General features: G+C 41.1%; 1 protein-coding gene across 2 annotated transcripts in view; it reads left to right on the top strand.

Moving 5' to 3' along the window:
- Sema5c (Semaphorin 5c) overlaps window positions 1–22,135 on the top strand; it is a 79,710-nt gene that overhangs the window by 11,642 nt on the left and 45,933 nt on the right. The window contains exons 6-18 of one of the 2 annotated variants that reach the window (XM_076386234.1): window positions 212–326; window positions 1,472–1,806; window positions 2,501–2,592; window positions 2,665–2,803; window positions 3,725–3,806; window positions 5,523–5,652; window positions 6,919–6,993; window positions 7,688–7,765; window positions 8,008–8,112; window positions 9,035–9,281; window positions 9,989–10,147; window positions 18,307–18,383; window positions 18,525–18,616. In XM_076386234.1, the coding sequence (XP_076242349.1) occupies window positions 212–326; window positions 1,472–1,806; window positions 2,501–2,592; window positions 2,665–2,803; window positions 3,725–3,806; window positions 5,523–5,652; window positions 6,919–6,993; window positions 7,688–7,765; window positions 8,008–8,112; window positions 9,035–9,281; window positions 9,989–10,147; window positions 18,307–18,383; window positions 18,525–18,616 (1,726 nt within the window). The remainder of the gene's footprint in view (window positions 1–211; window positions 327–1,471; window positions 1,807–2,500; window positions 2,593–2,664; window positions 2,804–3,724; window positions 3,807–5,522; window positions 5,653–6,918; window positions 6,994–7,687; window positions 7,766–8,007; window positions 8,113–9,034; window positions 9,282–9,988; window positions 10,148–18,306; window positions 18,384–18,524; window positions 18,617–22,135) is intronic. The other variant, XM_076386235.1, reaches the window with a different exon arrangement.

Below are 22,135 nucleotides of genomic sequence, written 5' to 3'. Positions count from 1 at the left end.
AAATAGAAATTCAAAGTTTGAAAGTTTTAAAATTAAGGATTAAAAATTTTTAAGCTTTAATTTTCCGCACTCAGGGGAACTACACAGTTTCCAATAGCATGTAGAGGTCCCAAACATACAATACGATTACAAAACGATGGTCAGTCAGTGGATGTGAACATAATTAGAGAACCAACGAGAAGCAAAAAAAGGAGTGTTTCCTTCGTTTCAGTTGTAGTGATGTGTGCCAATGCAACGACCATAAGGGAAATCCTTCTGGCTGCCGAGGAGCTCGGAATGGTCGACTCTGGGGAATACGTCTTTTTCTCTATAGAGCTTTCGTCCAGGTAAGTCAGGAAATCACGTTCGTAAAGATTCTAGAATTGAAGAACAAACGATTCGAGTGTTCCTTTGTTCCAAGTTAAATGGGAAGAATAAGGTCGAATTCGTGACTAAAATCACTTTAGAAGGGTGGTTTTCGAAGTTGCCGCCTTAAGAGGTGAATGGTAGATTCACTTTCTCTTAAATAGTTATGTATATTGAGTGTAACCTAGTAAATTTCACGTGAATTGAATTTTGTTAAAGAATTATCGCAGAGAAACAAAGATTGAGAGTGAAACAAATTGTACAATTGTTTATTTTTTTTAACGTTGAATGTATTCTCGAGGTAGAACACGTTTCTACATTTTAAAGCTTGAGTTACATAGCGGGATTACACAAAATCGATCTCTCTGTCGACGAAAGACGTCGCTTCGATTTTCCCCTCGAATCGAAATCAATTCGACGTGACGAAAGCCGCAGACCGCAGTTCCCTGACTCGAATCTACATTACACCCGCTGTCGAAGGGGGCGTATACGTTCATTGGCTTACAATACAACCCTGCCGTAATTCGAAGACGAGCAATAGAACCGTCACCCTCGATTTAGATTCTATCTTTCACGTAGCAGAAGTCTTATCATCACAATTTAAAGCTAGTGGTTTCTGTCATGAAGGAATCAGTTGACTAGCAAATTAATGTCAATACTTATGTGAATTTAAATAGTCTATTTTTTTGGACGTCTCCATGTTTTATCATTTACCATAAGATTTTAAAGAATATTATTACCTAAGTTTTGAAAGGTAAAAAAATTTGACTATATTTTACTCACCACCAAGTCTACTAAATCCACTACTACCAATAGAACAAGTCATACAAGTTGATGTCTTCATATTTTTCCCCTGTTTCCAAAGACTCATCTTCTAACTTTGACATTTACCAAACATCCTTCAAACTGTCATGTAACAAGAAAGAGAGATATCAAAATCGATGTTTTCAATCTCCCACGATTGTCTCATCCCCTAACAACTAAACTTAGAAGTACAACTTGCAACAGACTTCTCCAGATATAATAAACCCTATTATCTCTAGAAACTTCTTCAGATCCCTTTATGCCAGTCACGAAAAAATCCGAGGGAAAGTTTCTAAAAGATAATATCTATTGGCTCTTTCAGCGACAACAACTCGAAGGAACCGTGGAGGGTGGAGACAGACACGGAGGAAAGGAACGAGAAAGCGCGAAAGGCTTATCAATCGCTGTTAACGGTGACTGCGCGGACCCCTGATAATTTCGAGTATTTGAACTTCTCGCGGGAAGTGAAGTCTCTTGCTCAGAGCAAGTACAACTTCACCTTCGGGAACAGTTCGGTGTCTACGTTCGTCACCGCGTTTTACGATGCGGTCCTCCTTTACGCGCTCGCTCTTAAGGAGAGCCTGCCAGAGCATCCAGGCATGGTCAATTTAGACGGCGGTAATCTCACCCGACGGATGTGGGGAAGGAGCTTTAAAGGTGACCAGGAATCATTTCCTTCCACCCTGCTTTCCTTCGTTTCCATCCTCGTTAACCCTCAGTGGGGATTAAGCGTTTCAAGGCTCCAAACGTGACCTGCTTTTAATCTGTACCTTAAATACTTATTCATTTAGTCTGCTCTTAATTTTTCATTCGTCTGGTTAACGAATTTAGTGGATCATTTTTTTTAACCATGTTAGGGATTTAATTTATATATATTGTACATATTTGGTGTTCGTGTTCGAAGTTCTTAAGAAGGAAATGTGAAATACTAGTGGATAGAATATGTGGGAAAGTATAATGAATGATACTGTTATAGATGCTACTAAAAAAGAGACTTAACTTACTTTTTCTTATTTTTAGTAATTTTGTTCTTCAATAGAGTAAAAAAGGAGAGGTTGTAAGGATTCTTTCGTTACTCACAAAATTGTAAAATAAAGCAGAACTTTGTATAGAATTTCTTACTAAATCTTCAATCTTTCATTACTAAAACTACTTTACTTTTTAGTTTTTCATATAATATCGAAAGTTTCCTCCAATTAGCTTTCTTCTTTATGTTACAATTAGCAGTAAAGAAGATTGATAATATTTTTAATAGAACTATCCATTCTCCCCTTAATCCAATAATTCGTTCTCCATCCAATACATGAGAGAACTCTATCAGTGCATCCAATTGTTATTTATTGTGTCGCAGGTATAACAGGAGACGTCAATATCGATGAGAATGGGGATCGTATAGCCGATTACTCGCTTCTTGATATGAACCCGAAGACATCTAAATTTGAGGTAAGAATCTTGTGGGGTCCTAAGAGAATCGAGTTACACTTCTTCAGTAACAATTTTGAATTCTTGTTGCAGATTGTCGCCAATTATTACGGTGCCAATAAAACGCTGGAGTACATTCCTGGAAAGAGGATTCATTGGGCGGGTGGACGCTCAGAACCGCCGCCTGACACACCCACTTGCGGATTTGATGGCTCTTTGTGTCCCGATAATTGTAAGTGTCTTCAACTCTCTTCCAGTTGTTAGGAAAAACAAGTCGAACATATGCTGGAAAAAATTCATTCTTTTAATAAAGCGGTGAGTGAAGATCATTTAATTCGATGGCAAGCTGTCTCTCACACTGGTACCACCCCTATACACAGAGCTCCTGAAATAGATGACCAAAGTTTCTGTAGAATTTTCTGACCCATGTTTATATGACCTTCTTTCGTTTTTAGGGGCAGTAGAATGAGCTCCCAAAGTTTGACACTTTCAGAAACACCCTATACGTTATTTATATTGCTTTCGATATATTAGGTTGAAATATTTACTAGATCAATGGATGGTCTCAAAAAAAATGAGAGAAGCTGTCTGATAAAGTGCGTGATTTAGCTTCATTGTACAGTTTTTTAGAATCTCTGTAGATACGCGAACGGAAAGGAAGAAATGGTAGAACTCCTAAAACACATGGATGAATTTCAAAGTACAGTAAAATAGGGATTTCCATTTTTGCAGTCTTTAAATGGCCCTGGTATTATTCTTGATTTATGGTCATTTTCTGAGCTCCTGAATTCAGGACGTATCTTCCGCGCAAGGAGAGACCTAATGTACATATATCGTAGACATTCTGTATAATTGTTCGTCATGATTGCGTTGGTGCATATGAAATTATTATCTGAAAGGCGACATTTCTTTATTTCCTGAGTGCGATATGACTGCAGACGTTTATTATAAATGTAGTAGAAGTTCGAAAACCCTTCTCGATTTCCATTAAAATTGTACCGTGTAATAATATTTTCCCTTGAAACTCCATTCCTTGAAGTTCTCCGATCAAAAGACTTTCATAAGCACCGATGCAAGAAATGACCAGAGTTACTTAACGTTTTCCACCTAGTAGAAGCTACTTCATGGGTTTTAAGTTGTTCCCATTTGACAGCTCTTCCAGGACACGCGATCCTGTCGATGGTCCTCAGCTCGATCGTCGTCGTGCTGGTCGTTGCCTCGGTCTTCATTTACAGGTGAGTTGAAACTTTATTCCTTCTGTCTGCTGCAAGATCGATCATTTTCACGTCTGAATAGACTTCTGATCGCTCTGAGTTAGAGCTCGAAATTCGACGAGTTCTGTCTCTGTTATCCAGGAACACCTTAATCCTCTTAGCCTCGCCAAGGGTAGCGATTAAGGTACGATTCGAAATTTATGGCACCGTCGATCCACGAGACAATTTGCTCTTTATCCTTTCTAAACGGATTAGTTTTCCTAGCTGAGCGAAACGTTAATCGAGCACGAAGTTCCTCCTTAACGCTTTAACTTCTGCGGCTTCGACTGCGAATCTGAACGTATTTTGTGCTGCATTCATTTTCACCCGAATCGTTCATTAAAAAGTTTGAGGATCTGTACATTCTTCCTTGGAGAAAATTTTCCCCATTTTGTGGCCGTGCTAGTATCGTCTGGGATCTCGATTGGATCCAGGAAAAAAGTAGTATAAAGCTGATAAGCCAGACTTAATTTGAATACTGTTTCAATTGGTTTCCCAAAAATGGGGCAGTCCCTCGGGTTAGAAACGACAATAAGAAAATGGTAACTGTTTTTATATTGATTACTTTTATTGAAACATCATCAGTGGAATGGTATATTAGTTAATTTAAAGTTATATAGTGTTAAACATCGCTGAGGTAACTTTGAGCTGCGTACTGTATACATGTATGGTTTCCATTACCTATTAACACTTTGACTTCGACGTCATCCATATGTATATGGGTGAATTTCCCCCTACATTAATCTACCTATGAATAACATTAATTTATCCAGCTATAAATAAAATTATAGAGAATTTCTAATAAACTCATCCGGCTAAAGGAAACACAGCAGAGTTAATGGAGTAATTGAACAGAAACAACCTTATCTGAAATTAGAATCACTATGCAGGATCTGATAAAAATTCTGCTACTATGTTACATTGTTACAATGTACACGTTAAATGGAGCATTTCTTGTCTGCTAAATGAAAATGTTCAGCCCCGTAGATGAATAAATTAGTGACCAACCATACTATGGATAAGGGGTTCATTTTCCAACATACTATAATTTCATTCATAGTATTCTCATATTAGATTCAAATCGTACCATATTTCCTAAGTTCTATTTACCCAAATTATATATCTAGTCATTTATAAGAATTTTTACAACCCCTACTGCGTAAACTTCTATTTTCCACGAATTCATTTCACCAAACATAGGAAGAGTCTTCGAACTCCACGTCAATTGGCCTCTCCATTTAAGACCTAAAATTCTTCAGGTAACATAGGTAACCAGGATTGATTAGTCCAGGGAATGCGTCCTTTACGCCAGCCGAGTCGGCATCCAAAGGGAAATCGAACAGATTCGCCGAGTTAATTGGCCCCAGACGCTATTCCGACTATTCCCATAGATTTGCGCGTAATTCGCGACTGGCTGATCGATGCACCGTGCTCTCGGCTGTTTGCCCTCGTTATCCTATCCAGCAGGGATTTTCACGGCGTTTCCACGAACCGTCGTGGAGCCATCCACCTCGAAACGTACCTCTGCGATCAGGCTCACGTTGGCTTAATCCTCCCTCGAGCGATATTAGCTTTCAGGAGACGACTCTGTGTCGTTGGATCGAGCGATTACACGCGCGGAAGGACAATATTCCCCGATAGCTATGCAGAGATTCGAATGTGGAGCGATCGTGGACGATAACTGTTTCTTGGTTGCAGGCACTTTAAGCTGGAAGCGGAAATAGCCTCTATGACGTGGAAGGTGCACTGGAACGATATTACTGTGAATGCCAAGACGAGGGAATCGATGGATTCGTTGATCGTGACCAAGTTGCGCGGCAGCCAGCTGGTAAATACTTACTATTGTTTATTTTATGCGCACGACGTAGCTCGATTTCGACGGTAATGCGAGGGTACATTAGATACGTAACGAGAAGTTGATGGAAAATGTTTATTTCATACTGTGGTTGATGCATGCTTCTGTACGTGCCCTTCTATTGATGTACAAGGTGTTCCATAACATTTGTGACCCACTTCAGCGGTGCATGAGGCGTACGATAATAATGAAAAAAGTTCATGTAATCGTATGACTCGTTTGACCTCGTTCCTGAGTTACAGCCAGTTCTGTTGTCCAATGATTCTCAATGTCAAACAATTTGTAAACAGTAAACATTAAGCTTTTTGTGACTGTCGACCTTGTTGGCAAGTGTGTTTTAAGAATTCGGGTGCAGTTTGTTGTGTTGAAGATGGAGATGACAGTTTTGGGTATTCTTTGGAATGACAAGTAGTTGTGTAATGGTTATCTGTAATTTGGGAATAAGGTTAAAGGGGACAATAGATCATGCAGGTTTTTTTATTTCTCTGTTTGAAATTAGTTCCTCGTGTTATGAAACATCCTATACCTACACAGTAGCTACTTTCTGAGAAACCGTAACTCAAGATCGATGAGCGTGCAAAAGTTGTGGTGGGCGAAAGGTTTGCTCTGTATGCTGACTAATTAACTTTAAAGGTTAATTTTGTAGTTAATTATACTACCTTTTTTCTTTTTTCTTTTTTGTTCATTTAAATTAAAAATTTCATTTAGATTTTTGATAGGCGGAATAGATTTCTCGTTTCTAGCGAAATTTTATTATTTTTTATTGACCACATCGCGCAGTACAATGTCAGAAATATCAGCAAGAAAAGTAATTAGAAGTTGAAGGCGAAATCAGGAAAATACAAGTTGAAAGAATATGAATCAAAGCAGGAGAAAATCTCGAAGAAAAATTTAAATATTAACTTGTTAGTTAGTAGGAATATTTAATTCTCCGCAAAGAGGTGCTCGAATATCGGGATGCATTTTCAATATGAAATCCTGAGGGGAAGATTTTATGCTCTGCAAGCGAATATTCGAAGAGAACGCGGATTACAGAGACTTCGTTCTATTTTTATGCAGCCTTCCATCTCGTGCGAGGTTTTTCTGTAAAAAACAGAAAAAAATAAGTGGAAAGCTCGTTGGAGAATTCACTCCACCGTTTTTTCGATTGTGCAGCGCTCCAGCCTTCAGTCGAAACTATCGATTTCGGTTTAGGGAATCGCGTTAAACCGAAACGAGTGCGTTTTTCCCTTGTTACAGACCATATACTCGGAGAACGCAAGTCTGCCGGACGAACTGGAGAGAAGTGCATATGTTCCAACAGGAATTTACAAGGTTCGACTTTATCGACGGTAATACCTTCTCACGGAGCAAAACTATCGAGATGAATATCTGTTTTATAGCGACCATCGCGCATTTCAGAAGTCCTTTACTTTTTATTTCTTTTCGAATTCATAAAACCTTCACGAGTTAAAGTAAGATCGGCTCGTGTATCATTATTTGAAATGAGCTATATAATAATGTTCAGATAATGATATGTTAATTGCGCTGAAGAGACAAATCATTTTGCTGTGAATCGTGTTCTGATTAAGTTGCTAATTAGGTGATTTCTTTCTTTTATTTCGTATAAGTGCTCTTTGATATAGTCTCGTAAATTACTTCTGGTTTTACGACTCCTGCAGAAGAGAATTCAAATATTATATTCCTGCTTTACATACATCAAAGGCATCTATTATCTTCATCCTTTATTTGAATTCAATCTTCTCTCAGGCTTCGTATATAGACTATCATAAGCTTTTGCAAACAGAAACGCTTGCTAAATTATTTTCCAATAAAGACAAGAATTTGAAGAACATAAATTCAGAAATGAAAAAGAAGATAAATATTGTAGACTACTAGTCTATATTTGATCACTCTCTGATAAGCCGACCTTACTCTAGACTAATCTATTTTCCTATTTCAATTTCGCGCGAAAAAAAGATGATCAATAATGCCTTCGAGATCCCACGTCTAAAGTAACTCATTGCAGAACTCGAAAGTCGCCATCAAGCTGATACCAGGTAACAAGGTGGAGATCTCGCGGCCGTTGTTGCTGGAATTGAAGAGGGTGAGTTTCTTCCAGCTTCGATATCTCTTCTCGAACTCCCCAACAAGGCATTTGTCGCAGAGCTGAGCGAGAATAATCGCGATCTCTGTTCAAACAGAAAGAAAGAGAAGGGAAGAAGTTACTGAAGTTTGCCTGACTCGTTGAAATTGCAAATTGTCGGATTGAAGTGGTCTCGAAGCAGTAGAAGTATATAAGCTTGTAAGGAACGTTTCAATCAATAACTTTTCTCACGTTTTGCATAGATGAAGGACCTCCAGCACGACCACTTGGTTCGATTCTATGGTGCCTGCGTCGAGCCACCTCATTGCTGTTTGTTGACAGAGTACTGTCCCAAAGGATCCCTCGAGGTTTGTTTGAGTATTGTACAATAAGTTGCTTATAATCTCCAATATTGATAGACTGGGTTATTTGCGAGAAGCTTCTTCGTCCTTGCATAGTGATTTATAAAGGTTAGTAAGACCTGCTATTATTTGAAACGATGGTTTAATGGTTTTATAGAGAGTATTTCTTATAGAGTATTTTTTATTTTATTTTTATATTTTATTTTATTCCTAGTTTTTTTAATTCTATATTTACTGTTACTTCTGGCTGCAGTAGAAATAATTTTTGTTGACACTAAAAATTTGGAAGTTACAATGGAATTATTATAATAACAAGTAGAGTCAAATTTCTGAACCAAAAAGTATTTTAAATTTCGCCAGCTATCAACACTCCTAAAAAGAAACGAGTTTCCTGATCTTCCAGGAAGCTCTCCGCTCATCGACACATCCAGTAGAATACAGTAAAGCGGTTCAGACCAAACAATATCGAAAGCAACCCGCGGTCGAGTATCGATAAAGTAGAGCATCCCAAACAGCTGCGTCTCATCACACCAGCACAGTCCACTGTACAGATAATACTTGTATTTTCAGCGAGAATTAGAAGCACAGAGAATGTAATCAAGCTGTCCGCGCTCGAAACGGAAGCTGCTCGATGGTAGAGCTCGATAGTGTGTATTAGTTTGCTAATACACACTATCTCTTGTCCAGCATTTCCCATAGATGGGGGGGATTAACTTTGACAGAGACCGATAGAATTCCACGACAGGTCGATTAAAAATGTAATCGAATTCCGTGATTAAAGCTTCCCCAGTCGTACACGTCGAATTGAATCGAAGGCTCGCGTCCGACCATACGTCGTTTACACTACTGAAACCGCTAGCATTTCGTCCCTCGAGTGTGCAGACTCGTGACCGTCGCTGTTGATCGGTGTTTGGTATTTCTGAGGCAGGACATCCTGGAAAACAAGAAGTTCAAGCTGGATCGCGTCTTTCAAGGATCCTTGATACACGACATCGTTCGAGGGATGGCGTACCTCCACGCGTCTGAAGTGAAGAGCCATGGAAACCTGAAGTCCTCTAATTGCGTGGTAGACTCGCGATTCGTTCTCAAGATCGCCGATTTTGGTCTCCACGAGCTGAGGAAGCTGCATCCTAGTGAAGCAGAAGAAGATAAGAATAGCTACCTTTATTGGCGAAGTAAGTGTCTCGAGATTATAAAATTAAACTGGGGGGTGGTTTCGAAGGGTGTGGTCAAACTTCGATGGCGTGTGTTGGCTGCACAGGAGATGAAGAAAGTTCGGGAATTCGTTCCCTTCGCTGGGAGAAATGGAGGGCTTTTTTTTAAAGTTTCTTCGGCCGAAACGGAGATGTCGATTTAAACGCGAAGTTGGGCTAACTGGTGCCGCGCTGTCGCGGAAGTTCGTAGTTAGAGGGGAACTTTGACTTCTGAAGAAATGACGTTCTCTTTCGAATGAAGTTTCACTACCTACATTTCTTGGAAACGCTTCATGCGTTTATGTGTTAAGGGAGAGAGGATAGGAAAGGAGTTTTCGGAAAGTTAGTTCGCGAAATTATGTAAGAGAGTGTAACGTTAGAATTTTCAGCGATTAAAAAAGCTAATTAAGGTATTACAATGAAACTGATTTTGAGTAATTTTTACAGAAGATCCTTAAACTTTTCTGGACAACTATAAAAAAAATTTCACTCTAAATTTTTTGTTTATATATTTTCATTCACCCTAGATCTTATCATATGTTCACATAGAATTGTTCCCTGAGCTCCTGACCCTAACATAAATGTACCACCATCTTTGTTTCCAGTATCTCAAGAATTAAATATATTTCTCACAGTTGATGTATGTATACACACGGGCAACAAAACAATGAAACTCTTTTTTTACACAGGACAGCTGTGGACAGCGCCAGAGTTGTTGAGAATGGAAAGGCGACCGCCTGAGGGCACTCAGAAAGGAGATGTGTACAGCTTCGCTATAATCGTGCACGAAATCATGATACGCAAGGGACCGTTTTACTTGGGCGATAACTGTAATCTCCCTCCAAGGGGTAAGTTTCGTAAGAATAAGTCGTGACATCCTTTATTCTGTAACAAGTGCCACTAGCCTTCATTGAATGCATTATTCACGAAGTATCTTAAGAAAGAAAGGAAAAGGTATTGCTTTCTTAGCTTCTCGAAAGGACGTAAATTTAGAGAAATCATTTTTCTGAAGGGATAATTATTCAGGATAATACTTCGAGATGTCTGACTTTATTTTGACTTCCACTACTTGGAATACCAATATGGTGACTCCTATGATGCATTTATTGAAAGTTTTAACTTAGTTTGCATGGTGATCCTAATTCGAAAAAGGTGACTTATGCAATTACTTCAGTAATTTTATGGTGCAATTCTATTAGGAGTTCTGATTAACCCTTAGCTGGTGTGATGAAGTCGTTAGTAGTTTACCATGACCTAAACTGATTATTTGAAAGGTTGATCACAGTGGTATCAATATTGGTACGAAAAATAATTAGTACAAAACGTATTCACTGAAATAGTTGATAACGTCTGTACATGAAATTATTTTTTTATAGTAAAGCTGAGATAGTCCTATTCATGTATGAAGTATTGCTATTATAATATAGACACCATACCAGCAGAGGGTTAAATTGGTTCACAATGATATCAGCTAATATTAAGTGTAGCTAAGTAAATCAGAGAACTACCCTTATAGGCACATTATCCCATAAAAAGCTTTTATATACAAAAATTCAGGTTAGAAATAACTAAAAAATGTTCTCAATTCTTGCAAAAATCGATTAAAAACACTAATCCATAAATAAAAATTTCCACTGGAACATATTATCACAGAAGTGGCATAAGAGTAGACTTCGTGGTTCACGTCGACTACTTTACCGACCTAAAAATAGAGCGCACTTTTACGTACTAAGGGTAAACTTAAAACTAGGTAATTCTTCTAGCCATAATTGCAAAATTCATCATCATAATACCGCCATAAACATATCTGAAATCAATTTACTTACTCAAGCTTACTTAAACAGAAAATCTCTAACTCGAAAAATCATTCTCAACTTCCAACCCCCAGTGAACTCACAACTGAACCCTAACATATCTCACCACTAAAGTTCGCCAAACGTTATTCTAAAAATAAAAAAAAAAAATACTAATAATCCCTCAGGGGTTCAAAAAACCCCCATCAGACTCTAACTTCTAAAATACATATTTCCACTTTCATCCCTCTTCTGCGACATTATCAAACCCGAGCGATAAGGAACCCTCCTAAAACTCCACAATCGGTAAGGGAGTTTCACCGAGGGGTGAAACCGTATCGACCGCCCCTCGACGAGGGGGCAGAAAGTCCACAGCGCGCTCGGTAAGCCGGCTCGCAAGCTCTCCTCCGCAAGCTCTGTGTCGCTTGGCACAGGATCGATGAGCAGGATGGAGCATGCCACAAGTAGGCTAGGAGCGTAACGCGACGGGGTCGAAAGCTCAGTCGAAGCTTTCACGCGTCCTGGAACGCACACGGGTCTCGCGCGCGCCTCTCCCTCGTGCGTCGTCTCCTCTCACGCTCTCTCTATTACTCTCTCTCGCTATCTCTCACTCTCACTCTCTGTCACTCTCTCTCTGACTCTCTCTTTCTATATATCTCAATTTGCCCCTGTGGCCCGCGTGTGGTCGGTTCGTGCGGATCCTTGCATCGGCGACACGTGAAATCGGCTTAGGGGCTCGAGTCGACGCTCCGCAGGCAGTGGGCCTCTCGGCTACCGGTCGGTTTAATTAACCCAGCCTCGTCGTGGAAGGGACGTGTACTTGCTCCCGCGAGCTCGCGCGCGTTCCTTCCTGCGTGCCTCTGCGTGCTTGCGTGCTGCGTGGCTGCGTGACTACGTGCCTGCATGCCTGTTTATAGCGCGGTACGTGCCTTGTGTTTACGATTCGGTTCGACCGCCCCATTTACACGTCCCTATTCCCCTTTTTGCTCGATATCCGCCTCCCTAGCCTACCACCCACCCACCCTTCTCTCTCTACCACGTTTTTTCCTCTGTACCTGTATACACACGTACACACTCTCTCTGTGTCTTGCCGTCTTCCATATTTTCGAAGCCAATTACCCTGATTCCGTATCCGAGATCCGGCGGTTAATTGATTGCCTTGCGCCGCCCAGAACTGTGACCAAAGCACGCCTCTCGGCTCGTCAGGCTCGCTAACAATCGCGACTCCGCTGGTATTCTTCACTCTGTGCTGCCTCGAGGGGTTACTGGCAGTTCGGCGAGCCAACCACGGGGATATATGTCGCTGCCTCTTATCGCGCCACACGCAGAGGGAACAATCTCGGGTACGACCTCTCTAATGTCGAGAGGAACGCTCGACAGCGTCGCGCTGCCGAGATAAACATTGCGTAACGGAGACGCCGGGAGGAATCGGTGGCCCGCGGATCGTCGAGAGTTCGTTCAACCGGAATCGGGCGGAGATTGCAATTTTTCGGGGTCATGAGTCCCGAGCGTTTCCCCCGTTCCCTCGGTTCGGCGGCTCGTTCGTTAACCTCTCGCCGTCTAAAGCCGCTTTTCAATTTACTTCGTTTACCCAGAGGCTGACTTTAAAACAGCGGCACGCGTGCACGACGCTGGCAATTTCCTCGAGAGAAATCGGAGCGAGTCGCGCCTCGGCCCCGATTCAGCTACCCTCTCGAAGCCTAGATTTGCCTAAAGGACTGCAAGGGTCGCGTTAAGAGACGGGAGGTTAAGGGGGCACGAAGTTCGCTCAAAGACCGAGAGGCAAAGCCTGACGTAAAAGGCTCCCCTCGGAGTCTTCGGCCTTAAATTAAGCCCTCTGTTCAAGCGGAAGCTTTTTCCATTCACCAAACTGCCGAAAAGTCGGAGGAAGGGAAGCTGCCGAAGCCTCAGGGGCCTCGAAACACTCGCCGCTGTTTCGGGAATCGCGTATCGATCTAGGTCGTTGAAACTTCGGGGTTTAGAGTCGTTCTCTGTCGAGCGCGTCTTCGCAACTCGCCCCGAGTCTCCGTGACGTCGCTGGGCGAAATTCGATCCGGATCCGACACAGTTCCAGCGGCGACGCGCTAAATTGCTGGGACGCTCTCGCGTGTGGCCCAGCATCGATTAAACGATAAGAGGGTTCGTAGCGATGACGCGTCGGAGATTTCGGATACGATCCCCTGACCCTTGTGTCCTCTATTATTCTCTGTCTTCTTAATCTCGAATCGCGGAATATGTGCCGAGGGGGTGCGTGACCGCGGCGCTGGTTGAGAGAGAGAGGGAGAGAGAGAGAAAGAGAGAGAGAAAGAGAGAGAGAGAGAGAGAAAGTGGAAGATCGAAGACCGGTAAGGTCGCTAGGGTGTCGGTGGAAGCATATAGTGATCGGGACAGGTAGGAAAGGGAGAAGAAATGGCGGAGAGGAGCAATACGTCGAGCACGAGCAGCCTGACGCTGCCGACGATACCAGGCGCCAGCCCTGACGGCGGGGCCAGCCCCAGGAGGGCCGTCAGCCCCCTGCTAGAGGTCCGTAGGCCCCACTGTACCCTCAACTGCGAAACTTGCAACGCCTTCCTGGAGGACCTGTACAGACACAGTAGGTTCCACCCTTCGAATATATCCGATTTTATGGCTCGAACATTAGCGTCGTGTTGCCGATAGGTTGATTGAATACTGTCGTGTCGTCGCGCTCGAGCGGCAAAGTTTAATGTTTTGAGGGCACGGTTTATGAGTACTGGAATATTAGTACTGCTCAGGAGAGTTTTATAAAGGGTGGCCAAGAGAAAGCTCGGGATCGTTGGTGTTTTATGCGAGACTTGAGTTGTGGTGTTATTGGTTTCAATAGAAAACGAGAGTTGGAGCAATCTGTTTTTATTTTATGGTAGCTGAGCTTCCTCTTGGCTGGAATTTAAAAAAACGGTCAATGCGGGATTTGAATATTTGAATATTCAGCAGGTTTGAGATTCGAATATTAAAACGTTGAGAGATTCAAGAATTTGATAAGTGAAGTATTTGAATATCTACAAGTTGGAAACTTTTAATACGCAAATGTTTGAAAAGTTGAGAATTTGAAAACTTTTATATTTCAGTACCTGTAGTGATATTGATATTTCGCATGACTATCCCTAATAAACTATAGTAACTATTGCATGGTAATATGCACGAAGGTAAATCCCCCGAAACAAGCAAACAAGCTCAAAACATTTTTCAGGTGTCAGTCCTCACAACCCAGAAGTTTCATTCGTGTTTCACAAATTTACAGCAACGAGTTGCAAAATGCTCAAGAGTATATACGTTTCAGTGAACGTTAAAGTTAATTTATCCCAAGTTCGCCCATGTGTTGGTTACATGTAGTACAGAGCATGAACTCGTTAAAAGCAGCGACAATTAATCACTTAAATCCCAACGTGGGAATAAATTATACCGAAACGACGTACACGAACCACTTTCTAGCCGGCTTTCAGTTTCAGAATCTAGTACAAGATTCAAAGGTGCACGCGCGAATCGATCGTCTCGCCCTGACGCGAGAGGAAAACTTCATTTATCGGAAGGAATAACACGATGCGAATTTTAAGCGATCTCGTTTACTAGATTTCGCGTGATTCGCTGGCTGTCGATCGAAGGCTTGTCACGTTTTTCGTTTCATGTTGTTTCGCGGCCGAGGTCCAGATAAAATCTTCAGATAAAATTTCCGGATAAAACAGGGGCTATTTCTCACGGTCGTGGCAAGTCCCTTTTCCTCGAGTTCTCGCTAGGATCGATGCTACAAAATTTCCTTGGGTCTTAGGTACTCCAATCGTCCTTACATACATTTTCTCTTGCTTCTCGTTCGAGAACGATAGCTGATATAATCGAGGCCTATTCTACCCAAATTTGTATGATAATTCTTCCACAGCGTGAAAAGCATCCAGCTTTGGGTCATATCTCTGACAGAAGTGACAGTAGGATTTTCTGTCTGACTGATTTTGCTGGGCAATCGATTCTGTCTGTGCAGCACAGACCGAATGTACTTAACCCAGACGTTTCTTTCTCTCCAGGTGAAATATTACAGAGAACAGATAAAAAGGCGATCCTGTTATCGTGTTATCATTGTGTAACGAGGTCTGCGTATATAAATTTCCCATCGTCGTGTTTTTCCACGGCTGATTTGATACGAGCTAGACGGAACGAGATTTTGTCTGGGCAACTGCGGTTAAAATCTACTTAACATCGATCTCTGTTTCTTTCACGAGAAATTGTGTAAGAAACAGAAGAAAACGCTGGCGCTATAGTTGTACGAGAATTTTTACGTGTACACATTCATCATTGAGAATCTTCCTCTCAATTGATTCCAGGTAAATGCGAGGGAACACGATTTTGTCTGTCCACTGTAATTCAAATCTACTTACTATCGATTTCTGCTCCTTCCACTTGAATTATTATCGAGAGTATTACAAGCATCAGCGTTGTAAAGCAATGTTTGCAGGCATAAATCCCTTATCGGGAATTTTCCAGACGACTGGTTTCATCAAAAAGCACTGGAACATGATCTTGTCGATACAGGACTGTTTAAATTGGAGGTAGCATGAATTTCAGCCTCGTTCAAGTGGAATATTAAAAAAATATTGCAGTTTTCCACTCAATCAATTTTATCTTAGAACTGTTCGATTCGATTTTGTCTGGTCAATCGAGTCGGATTCTATTCGACGTCTGTTTCTACATTTTCCGACGGAAATTGAAATATTACGAGGAATTTTATTTCATAGGAATTTTTTTATCAACGGTCTTCTCTTTAATGACTTCTTGCTCCACTGCTTCCATCCACTTGCAGTGGAAGGCAGTTTCGTCTGGCCATCTCGGTTCATATCTACTTGACGTCGATTTCTACTTCCTTTACACGAAATATTTTCGAAGATAGCATGATCCTTATCGCAGCAGTTCTTCCGACTATAAATTCTTCCACGGAGCAGAACACAATTTTGTCTGACCAATCCAGTCCAGACCTACTTAACACAGATCCCTCCTTCTTCCACGCAAAATATTGCACGAAAAACAATCGAGGAACACGAGAGTCGTCGTGATACAGCAATTTTCTCGTCTGTACGTTCCTAGTTTCCCCTCAGTTTCGCCCGAGGACAATGGAACACGTTATCGCAACCTCTTTTGTCTGTCCATTGCGGTTTTACTCCACTTAACATCGATTTTTGCCTCGCGGAAAGAACGAAGTTCGTCCTTTAGAGCGAAAGAGAACGCGGTTATTATTACTGTACGTTCATCTCTGTCCCCGCGAGTTCTACATTCCGCGGTGCAGTCAGCTCGCTTGATTGTGGTCACACAATTATGAATATACGCTGGCGGAAACGGTCAAAAGTGACTTGACTAGAATCAGCCATGAGTTCGTGCCTAGTTTGCGTCAGTGTGTTCCATGCAGTGATTGTTTTGCTGAAATAACTTTACTTGTCTTCATGCACGTGTCAGTCTGCGATATTCTTTTTATGTCACTGTTCAATATAATGAATATGGTTATTCTTAATCATGGCTTCTGAGAGAAAACGACTTTCTTTCAGAAATTAAAACAAGTAGATAAAGTTTGCAATTTCGGGAAATAGGATAATACAAAAATTGTAACATTTATATCCCTAGAAATTTAGGAATTTAAAACTTTCATCGCGCAAATTTTTTCAAAGTAACAGAAATAAAAATATATTAACAAAAAATTGCTAGCTTAGCATTGTATCATTATTTGCTTAAATACAATTCACGAAACTCGCGACAGATTCACAGTTACGTGGCCAGAACTAAAGGAGACTGTACATCGGCGTCAGTAAACCATGTTCGACCAAACAATGAACATTCTACTGAAACTGACGGTCAAGTGGTACGAGACACGAATGAACCGACGGTTGGGCACGCCAGAGACACGCTTTATCTCGGATCTAGCCAGAAAGCCTGCCAAATTCTCAACAAGTTCGTCGAACCGTGATTCTGTATGATTAATACCGCGAAGGAATCATATTCCACGAGCGAACGAATTAGCTTGTGAATAATTAACACGGGGTGGGTCGAATCGATTCGTGTTCCGCCAACGCATCGCGTGCGAGCAGTTCCTCGTCAAATCGCGCTACGTTGCCCATTTCAACTGTAATCACTAATTTCATCCAACCTTGGAGCATTTATCGACAATCTGGTGGAGCTAATTTGTTCGATGTTGGAGAAGTTAGAAAAATAAAATTATGCTAAAGAGAGCATAAAAACTTCACTGTGGGAATAGGAAATTCTTTGAAATCGGGGTTCTAGGGATTTTCAGGATTGGATGGTTGTATAATAGAAATAATATTCAGTAATGCATGAGATGAATATTTGCTCAAATGATAATAAGAGATATTCACTGAACAAAATAAGTAAATTATTTTCGAATAATTTGTTTATCAAGTATTTCACTGTTTCATATAATAACGTACAATACAGTTTTTCCTTGTTATAATCTACTTGTGAAGAATTTATAAAAGTGACTTTCAACAGTGAAAGAAGCTAAGAGAATAATTTGCAGAAATGAGGTAGATAGCGAGAAGTTTATAACGAGAGAACACTGTAACAAGTGATCATTCTTTGATTATATAATGAAACATCGTTATTACCCTAAATTGGCTTTTAGAAAAACTCGGTGATGAAACAGAATAATCTCCTCATTGGATCTTGTAACGAACACGTAATTTTCTTTCATCCAAGGATGGCTTCGCGATATGTTTATACCGTCTTCGAAACAAAGCTCCAAATACTTGAATCTCAAGTAAAATAGAAAATTCTAAAATAATCCTAATTTAAATATGAAAAAATGAAAAAATGTCAAATATTTTAAATCACTCATCCTAAGGAAACAATCTGAAACTGGTGCATTGACTCATATCGATAACTCGCATAAAAAATTATTACCACAACCAGGCACGTGTCCAGAAATTTAATCATTCGAATAAACGTTCCCTGGATAACGCCCAGTTGTAGTGATTTTCCAGCTCATCGTCACTTCCTGTATCGATTTCATTAGCCGCGCTCGCGTCGGGAACGTTCTTCGCCCCATTGAAACATAACACGCGCTTCCTCGAGCGATTGCATGCAAATCGTGGCGCGAACGACGTCCCGCGGACCGTTCAAGCTCCACGATTAAAAAAGTTAGCGCATAGAGGATCCCGCTACGAGGATGAGCGGCTGTCCCTAACAAGCTTTCTCCTCTGTTCCAGAAATCGTGGAAGGAGTGAAGAGGGGCGGCAGCTCCCCGCTGAGGCCCGCGATCAACGAATCCCTGGTCGAGGAGGAAGTAAGCAGGCACTTTTCGTTTGTTACCGCGGTCGTTCGCGCTCGACGAGAGCCGAGTCGATGGGAGTCCGTTCGAAAGAGTAAATGCAGAAGGTGCTTCTGACCGATCGATGGAATAGTAACGAGAATGATTTCGACCTAGGTGGCCACGTTGATGAGACGGTGCTGGGCACAGGACGCCGCCGACAGACCCGATTTCCCTGCGCTGAAGCAAACGATACGGAAGATTAACAAGTGAGTACAGCCATCACGGTAGAACGTTTGTTATCAGGGCAGTTATTAAAGGGACGATCGATTGCCGGAACGCTGATTAGCAGACGAATCGCTTGGGGCCCAGTCAAACGAGTGCTTCACATGCTATGCGCTGCACGCTGCGTTTTTGCTTGCAGTATCGTGTATTTTAATTGGGAATGCACGAGTGCCGCATTCTGCAGCTTTTGTTGCTGTCTGGTATTTCGTTTCACTGGGTTATTCTAGAGAGGATTGGGAAGTAAGAAGACTGTTAATTAAATTTTTTTATGAAGGTTCTTAGATATCTTTGACATCAAAAAAATTCATTGATCCATCTTGTTTTAAAGAACCGATATCCGTTTCTTGAAAGAACTTAATAGAATTTTTTTAAACTAACTTCCTCTATGATACTCAGCATGACTTATTACTGTTTTATTAATTTTCTCACGTTTCCATGATAAATTCTCATAACGAAATGAATGAATTCCTCCCGTCGCTTGCAGAGATGTTTCCGCATACCACATTAACGGAGTTAGTACTATCTCTTGTTAACAGGTCGCTAGTGATAGACCACTTTAAATCAAACGATATTTCTCCCTTCGAAATCAGAGTCATTCGATTATCCCATCGTTGGTACGAATGATCGAGGCTCTACCATATCTCCACCGTACTTTAGCGTCCCCTTAGTGCTGCCAATAACTTTGCTCGTTAACCCTGAGGAAACGAGGGTGGAAACAGGCAAAGGATCCCTTTTTCCCTGGAAAATTTAAACGACCACCCGCTATTAAAACAGTGGGGATATTCGGAGAACAGCAGACTTTCAGAGGGGAATATCGAGATATAAACGTTGGAATCTGTGGGAGGCTGTGGACAGTCCGAAGCAGAGGGAATAATGGAGGACATAGAGCTGCAAAGTTTTAACGTGTCGCGCTTCAACTTCGTGGAGATTATTCGATTCGTCGATTGGCTTGTTTATTCGGGCCGTTGGATCTTTCCATCGTCTGAAATAGAGTTTCATCCTGTTCGTTCTCGTCTAACTTTTTCGATCAACATTTTTATGCCAGCTTCTGACGATATTTCCTTCCAGTGCTTTTAATCTCATAAAAGAGAAAGTTGAATTAGCATCTGGGCACGAATAATTAGTTTCTAGAAAAATTTAGTTCGATGAAAATAGAAGTATCTAATATTTTTAAGCTAGAGGTTCTTGGAAAAATATAATTTTCGAATCATATTCATAAACATGTTCATTATCAATTTGTAGATTATACAGAGTGTTCCAGATCGATTTTAACATGCATACATGTAGAAACAAGAGACAAGGTTTTTATAACCATTTAAATTCGATCCTTCCAATCAACCTAATGGACATTCGACATCTCACTTTTCAATACCAATGAAATAGAAACATCTTAATTGAAACTGACTTCCACCGATTGCATGCTTTTCCTTGTCCCCCTTTTCTTCCATTTCCCACCATATCGCTACCAGCGCGCAATGCAGACGCATTAATAGTATTATTATTAAATACGAAGGTTATACTCACCCCCAACAAAAGATCCCTCACGCGACGAACCGACTCGACATACGGGAAATTGCATCGAGAGATGCAGTATAGAGAAAAATACAGCGAAAAGAGAATTCACTGGTGCACCAGCCCCCGAAGCAGTAGCTTTGCTTCACCTCCAGTTTCGTTCTCTTCCTGATTCTCTCTCCTCTTCGAGGTCGATCGCCTCTGATATTGGCATAGTTGTCAGGTCGCCGTGCCAAGTCGGTGGCACTCGAGGCCTCTAGCCCCAGGAATTCGAGAAACATTGGATCCGGTTCGCCGCTTGCACGTCGATCGGTCGATAGCCGAATAAATGATGGCTGTTCGTTCGAATTCTGCTCCTACGACTTCCGACGTTTCGATTCCGAGTCGCTGGAATTTATCCCCTCGGCGGAGATTCGCGCGGCGAGCCTTCCACGTCTCGTCGATCGATCGTCCTTCGAATCGCGGGGTACACGGTGCCTTGTCTCTAGTGTCGATATCCATAGCGTGAATCTGCGATGAATTTATCTGCGCGTTTGCTCGCGACAGACTCGCCTCTCGCGGGTTGGAGGAAGTTTGAAAGTTCGAGCGCTGGATCCGAGGTAAATTGCTGAACCGCTTGAAAGCAGTAAAGGAAGGGCAAACAGAGGGTTGCGTCTGATGAGAGCTGATGGAGAGTTCGTTTAGATACACAGGGTGTGTCAGTTTTGTGAGCTTTCTTTTTTGTGATTTGGGATTTTAATGGACTTTGGTAGTTTGATTGTTTCTGCGGATGAAATAAAGCCTTTTTTGAGGAAGCTAATGTCAGGGAGCCAAAATTGGGAAAAGTCGAAAGTCAGATTTTTAATAAGAGATTTAGATTCGAAGGGTGAGTTCTGATTTAAAAGCTGAGATCTGGAAACGAAATGGGGGTGGTGGCTTTCTGTGAAACGTAATTTCGTGATTCATGGTTCGAGGTTAATTTTAGCGTCATGAAATAGGGTAGAACCTCGAGTAACTTGATCTTAGTTACCTATGTTCTCTGTTATTCAGGAGTTCAATTATTCAGTGTATTAATTATAAGAGCACAATAGGGCTGAGAGTTAGAATTCGAACCATGATTTAATGACTGTCTAACGAAGTAGGGGATGATGTTATTATGAGTTGAAGTTGAGGTCATACTGTATTTTTATTGATCTTGAATGACCATCATTTCTGGATCACTGCGTTCTTCTTAAATATTTTTAAAGAAACAGTCGCTATTTTTATCATTTCTACTTCCTTGTTTGGAATGTAATTTCGCTTTACTTGCAGCTTTAAAAAGACGTATGGCAGTCATAAACCTATTTTCTGGTAATGGAATAGGAGTGCAATGATACCAAGTAAAAGGAGTATGTCAAATAATGAAATAATGAAGGGATGAAGTTCTTTCAATTAATATTCATGCAAGATTTTAGAATATAATTAGCAGTTTATATTCTAACAATCACTATCTGTATTATTCAAAACACTACACGAATTAACTCGGCTTTCGCGCAGCATCAAGGATACCAAACGCTTCCATGAAACAATTAGTTCATCTCATTACACTCGAATACACTTCTCCTAGCGACAAAGCTCTGATTCTATAACTAACAATCAATACATCACATTCCCATCAATTCACAAACACAATAATATAATGCTACAACACCGTGCGTGAATAAACACAGCTATAACATGATATTCCAAAATAAATCACTCATTTTTATAAAAAGTAATCAATTCATCCCACTGCATTCGATAACACCTCTTTTCTCAACCAAATTATGATATTCTAATTACCAACCAATTTTAGCCCACTTATATTTCTTCGCAAGTACATTATACAACACCCTACCTCATTACAGTTACGTCATATCACTGCAAAATCAATATTAATCGTATTTATAGGACGAAATAGGTGGATCGTATTAAATGATTGATTTTATAAGTCTGTACCTCGAACTACCGCGAGCGTCACGCGAAAAAAGTGA

The sequence above is a fragment of the Calliopsis andreniformis genome, chromosome 9, assembly GCF_051401765.1.
Source record: "Calliopsis andreniformis isolate RMS-2024a chromosome 9, iyCalAndr_principal, whole genome shotgun sequence".
NCBI lineage: Eukaryota > Metazoa > Arthropoda > Insecta > Hymenoptera > Andrenidae > Calliopsis > Calliopsis andreniformis.
The sequence above is the reverse complement of the archived record's forward strand: the minus strand, read 5'-3'. Positions and strand labels throughout refer to the sequence as shown.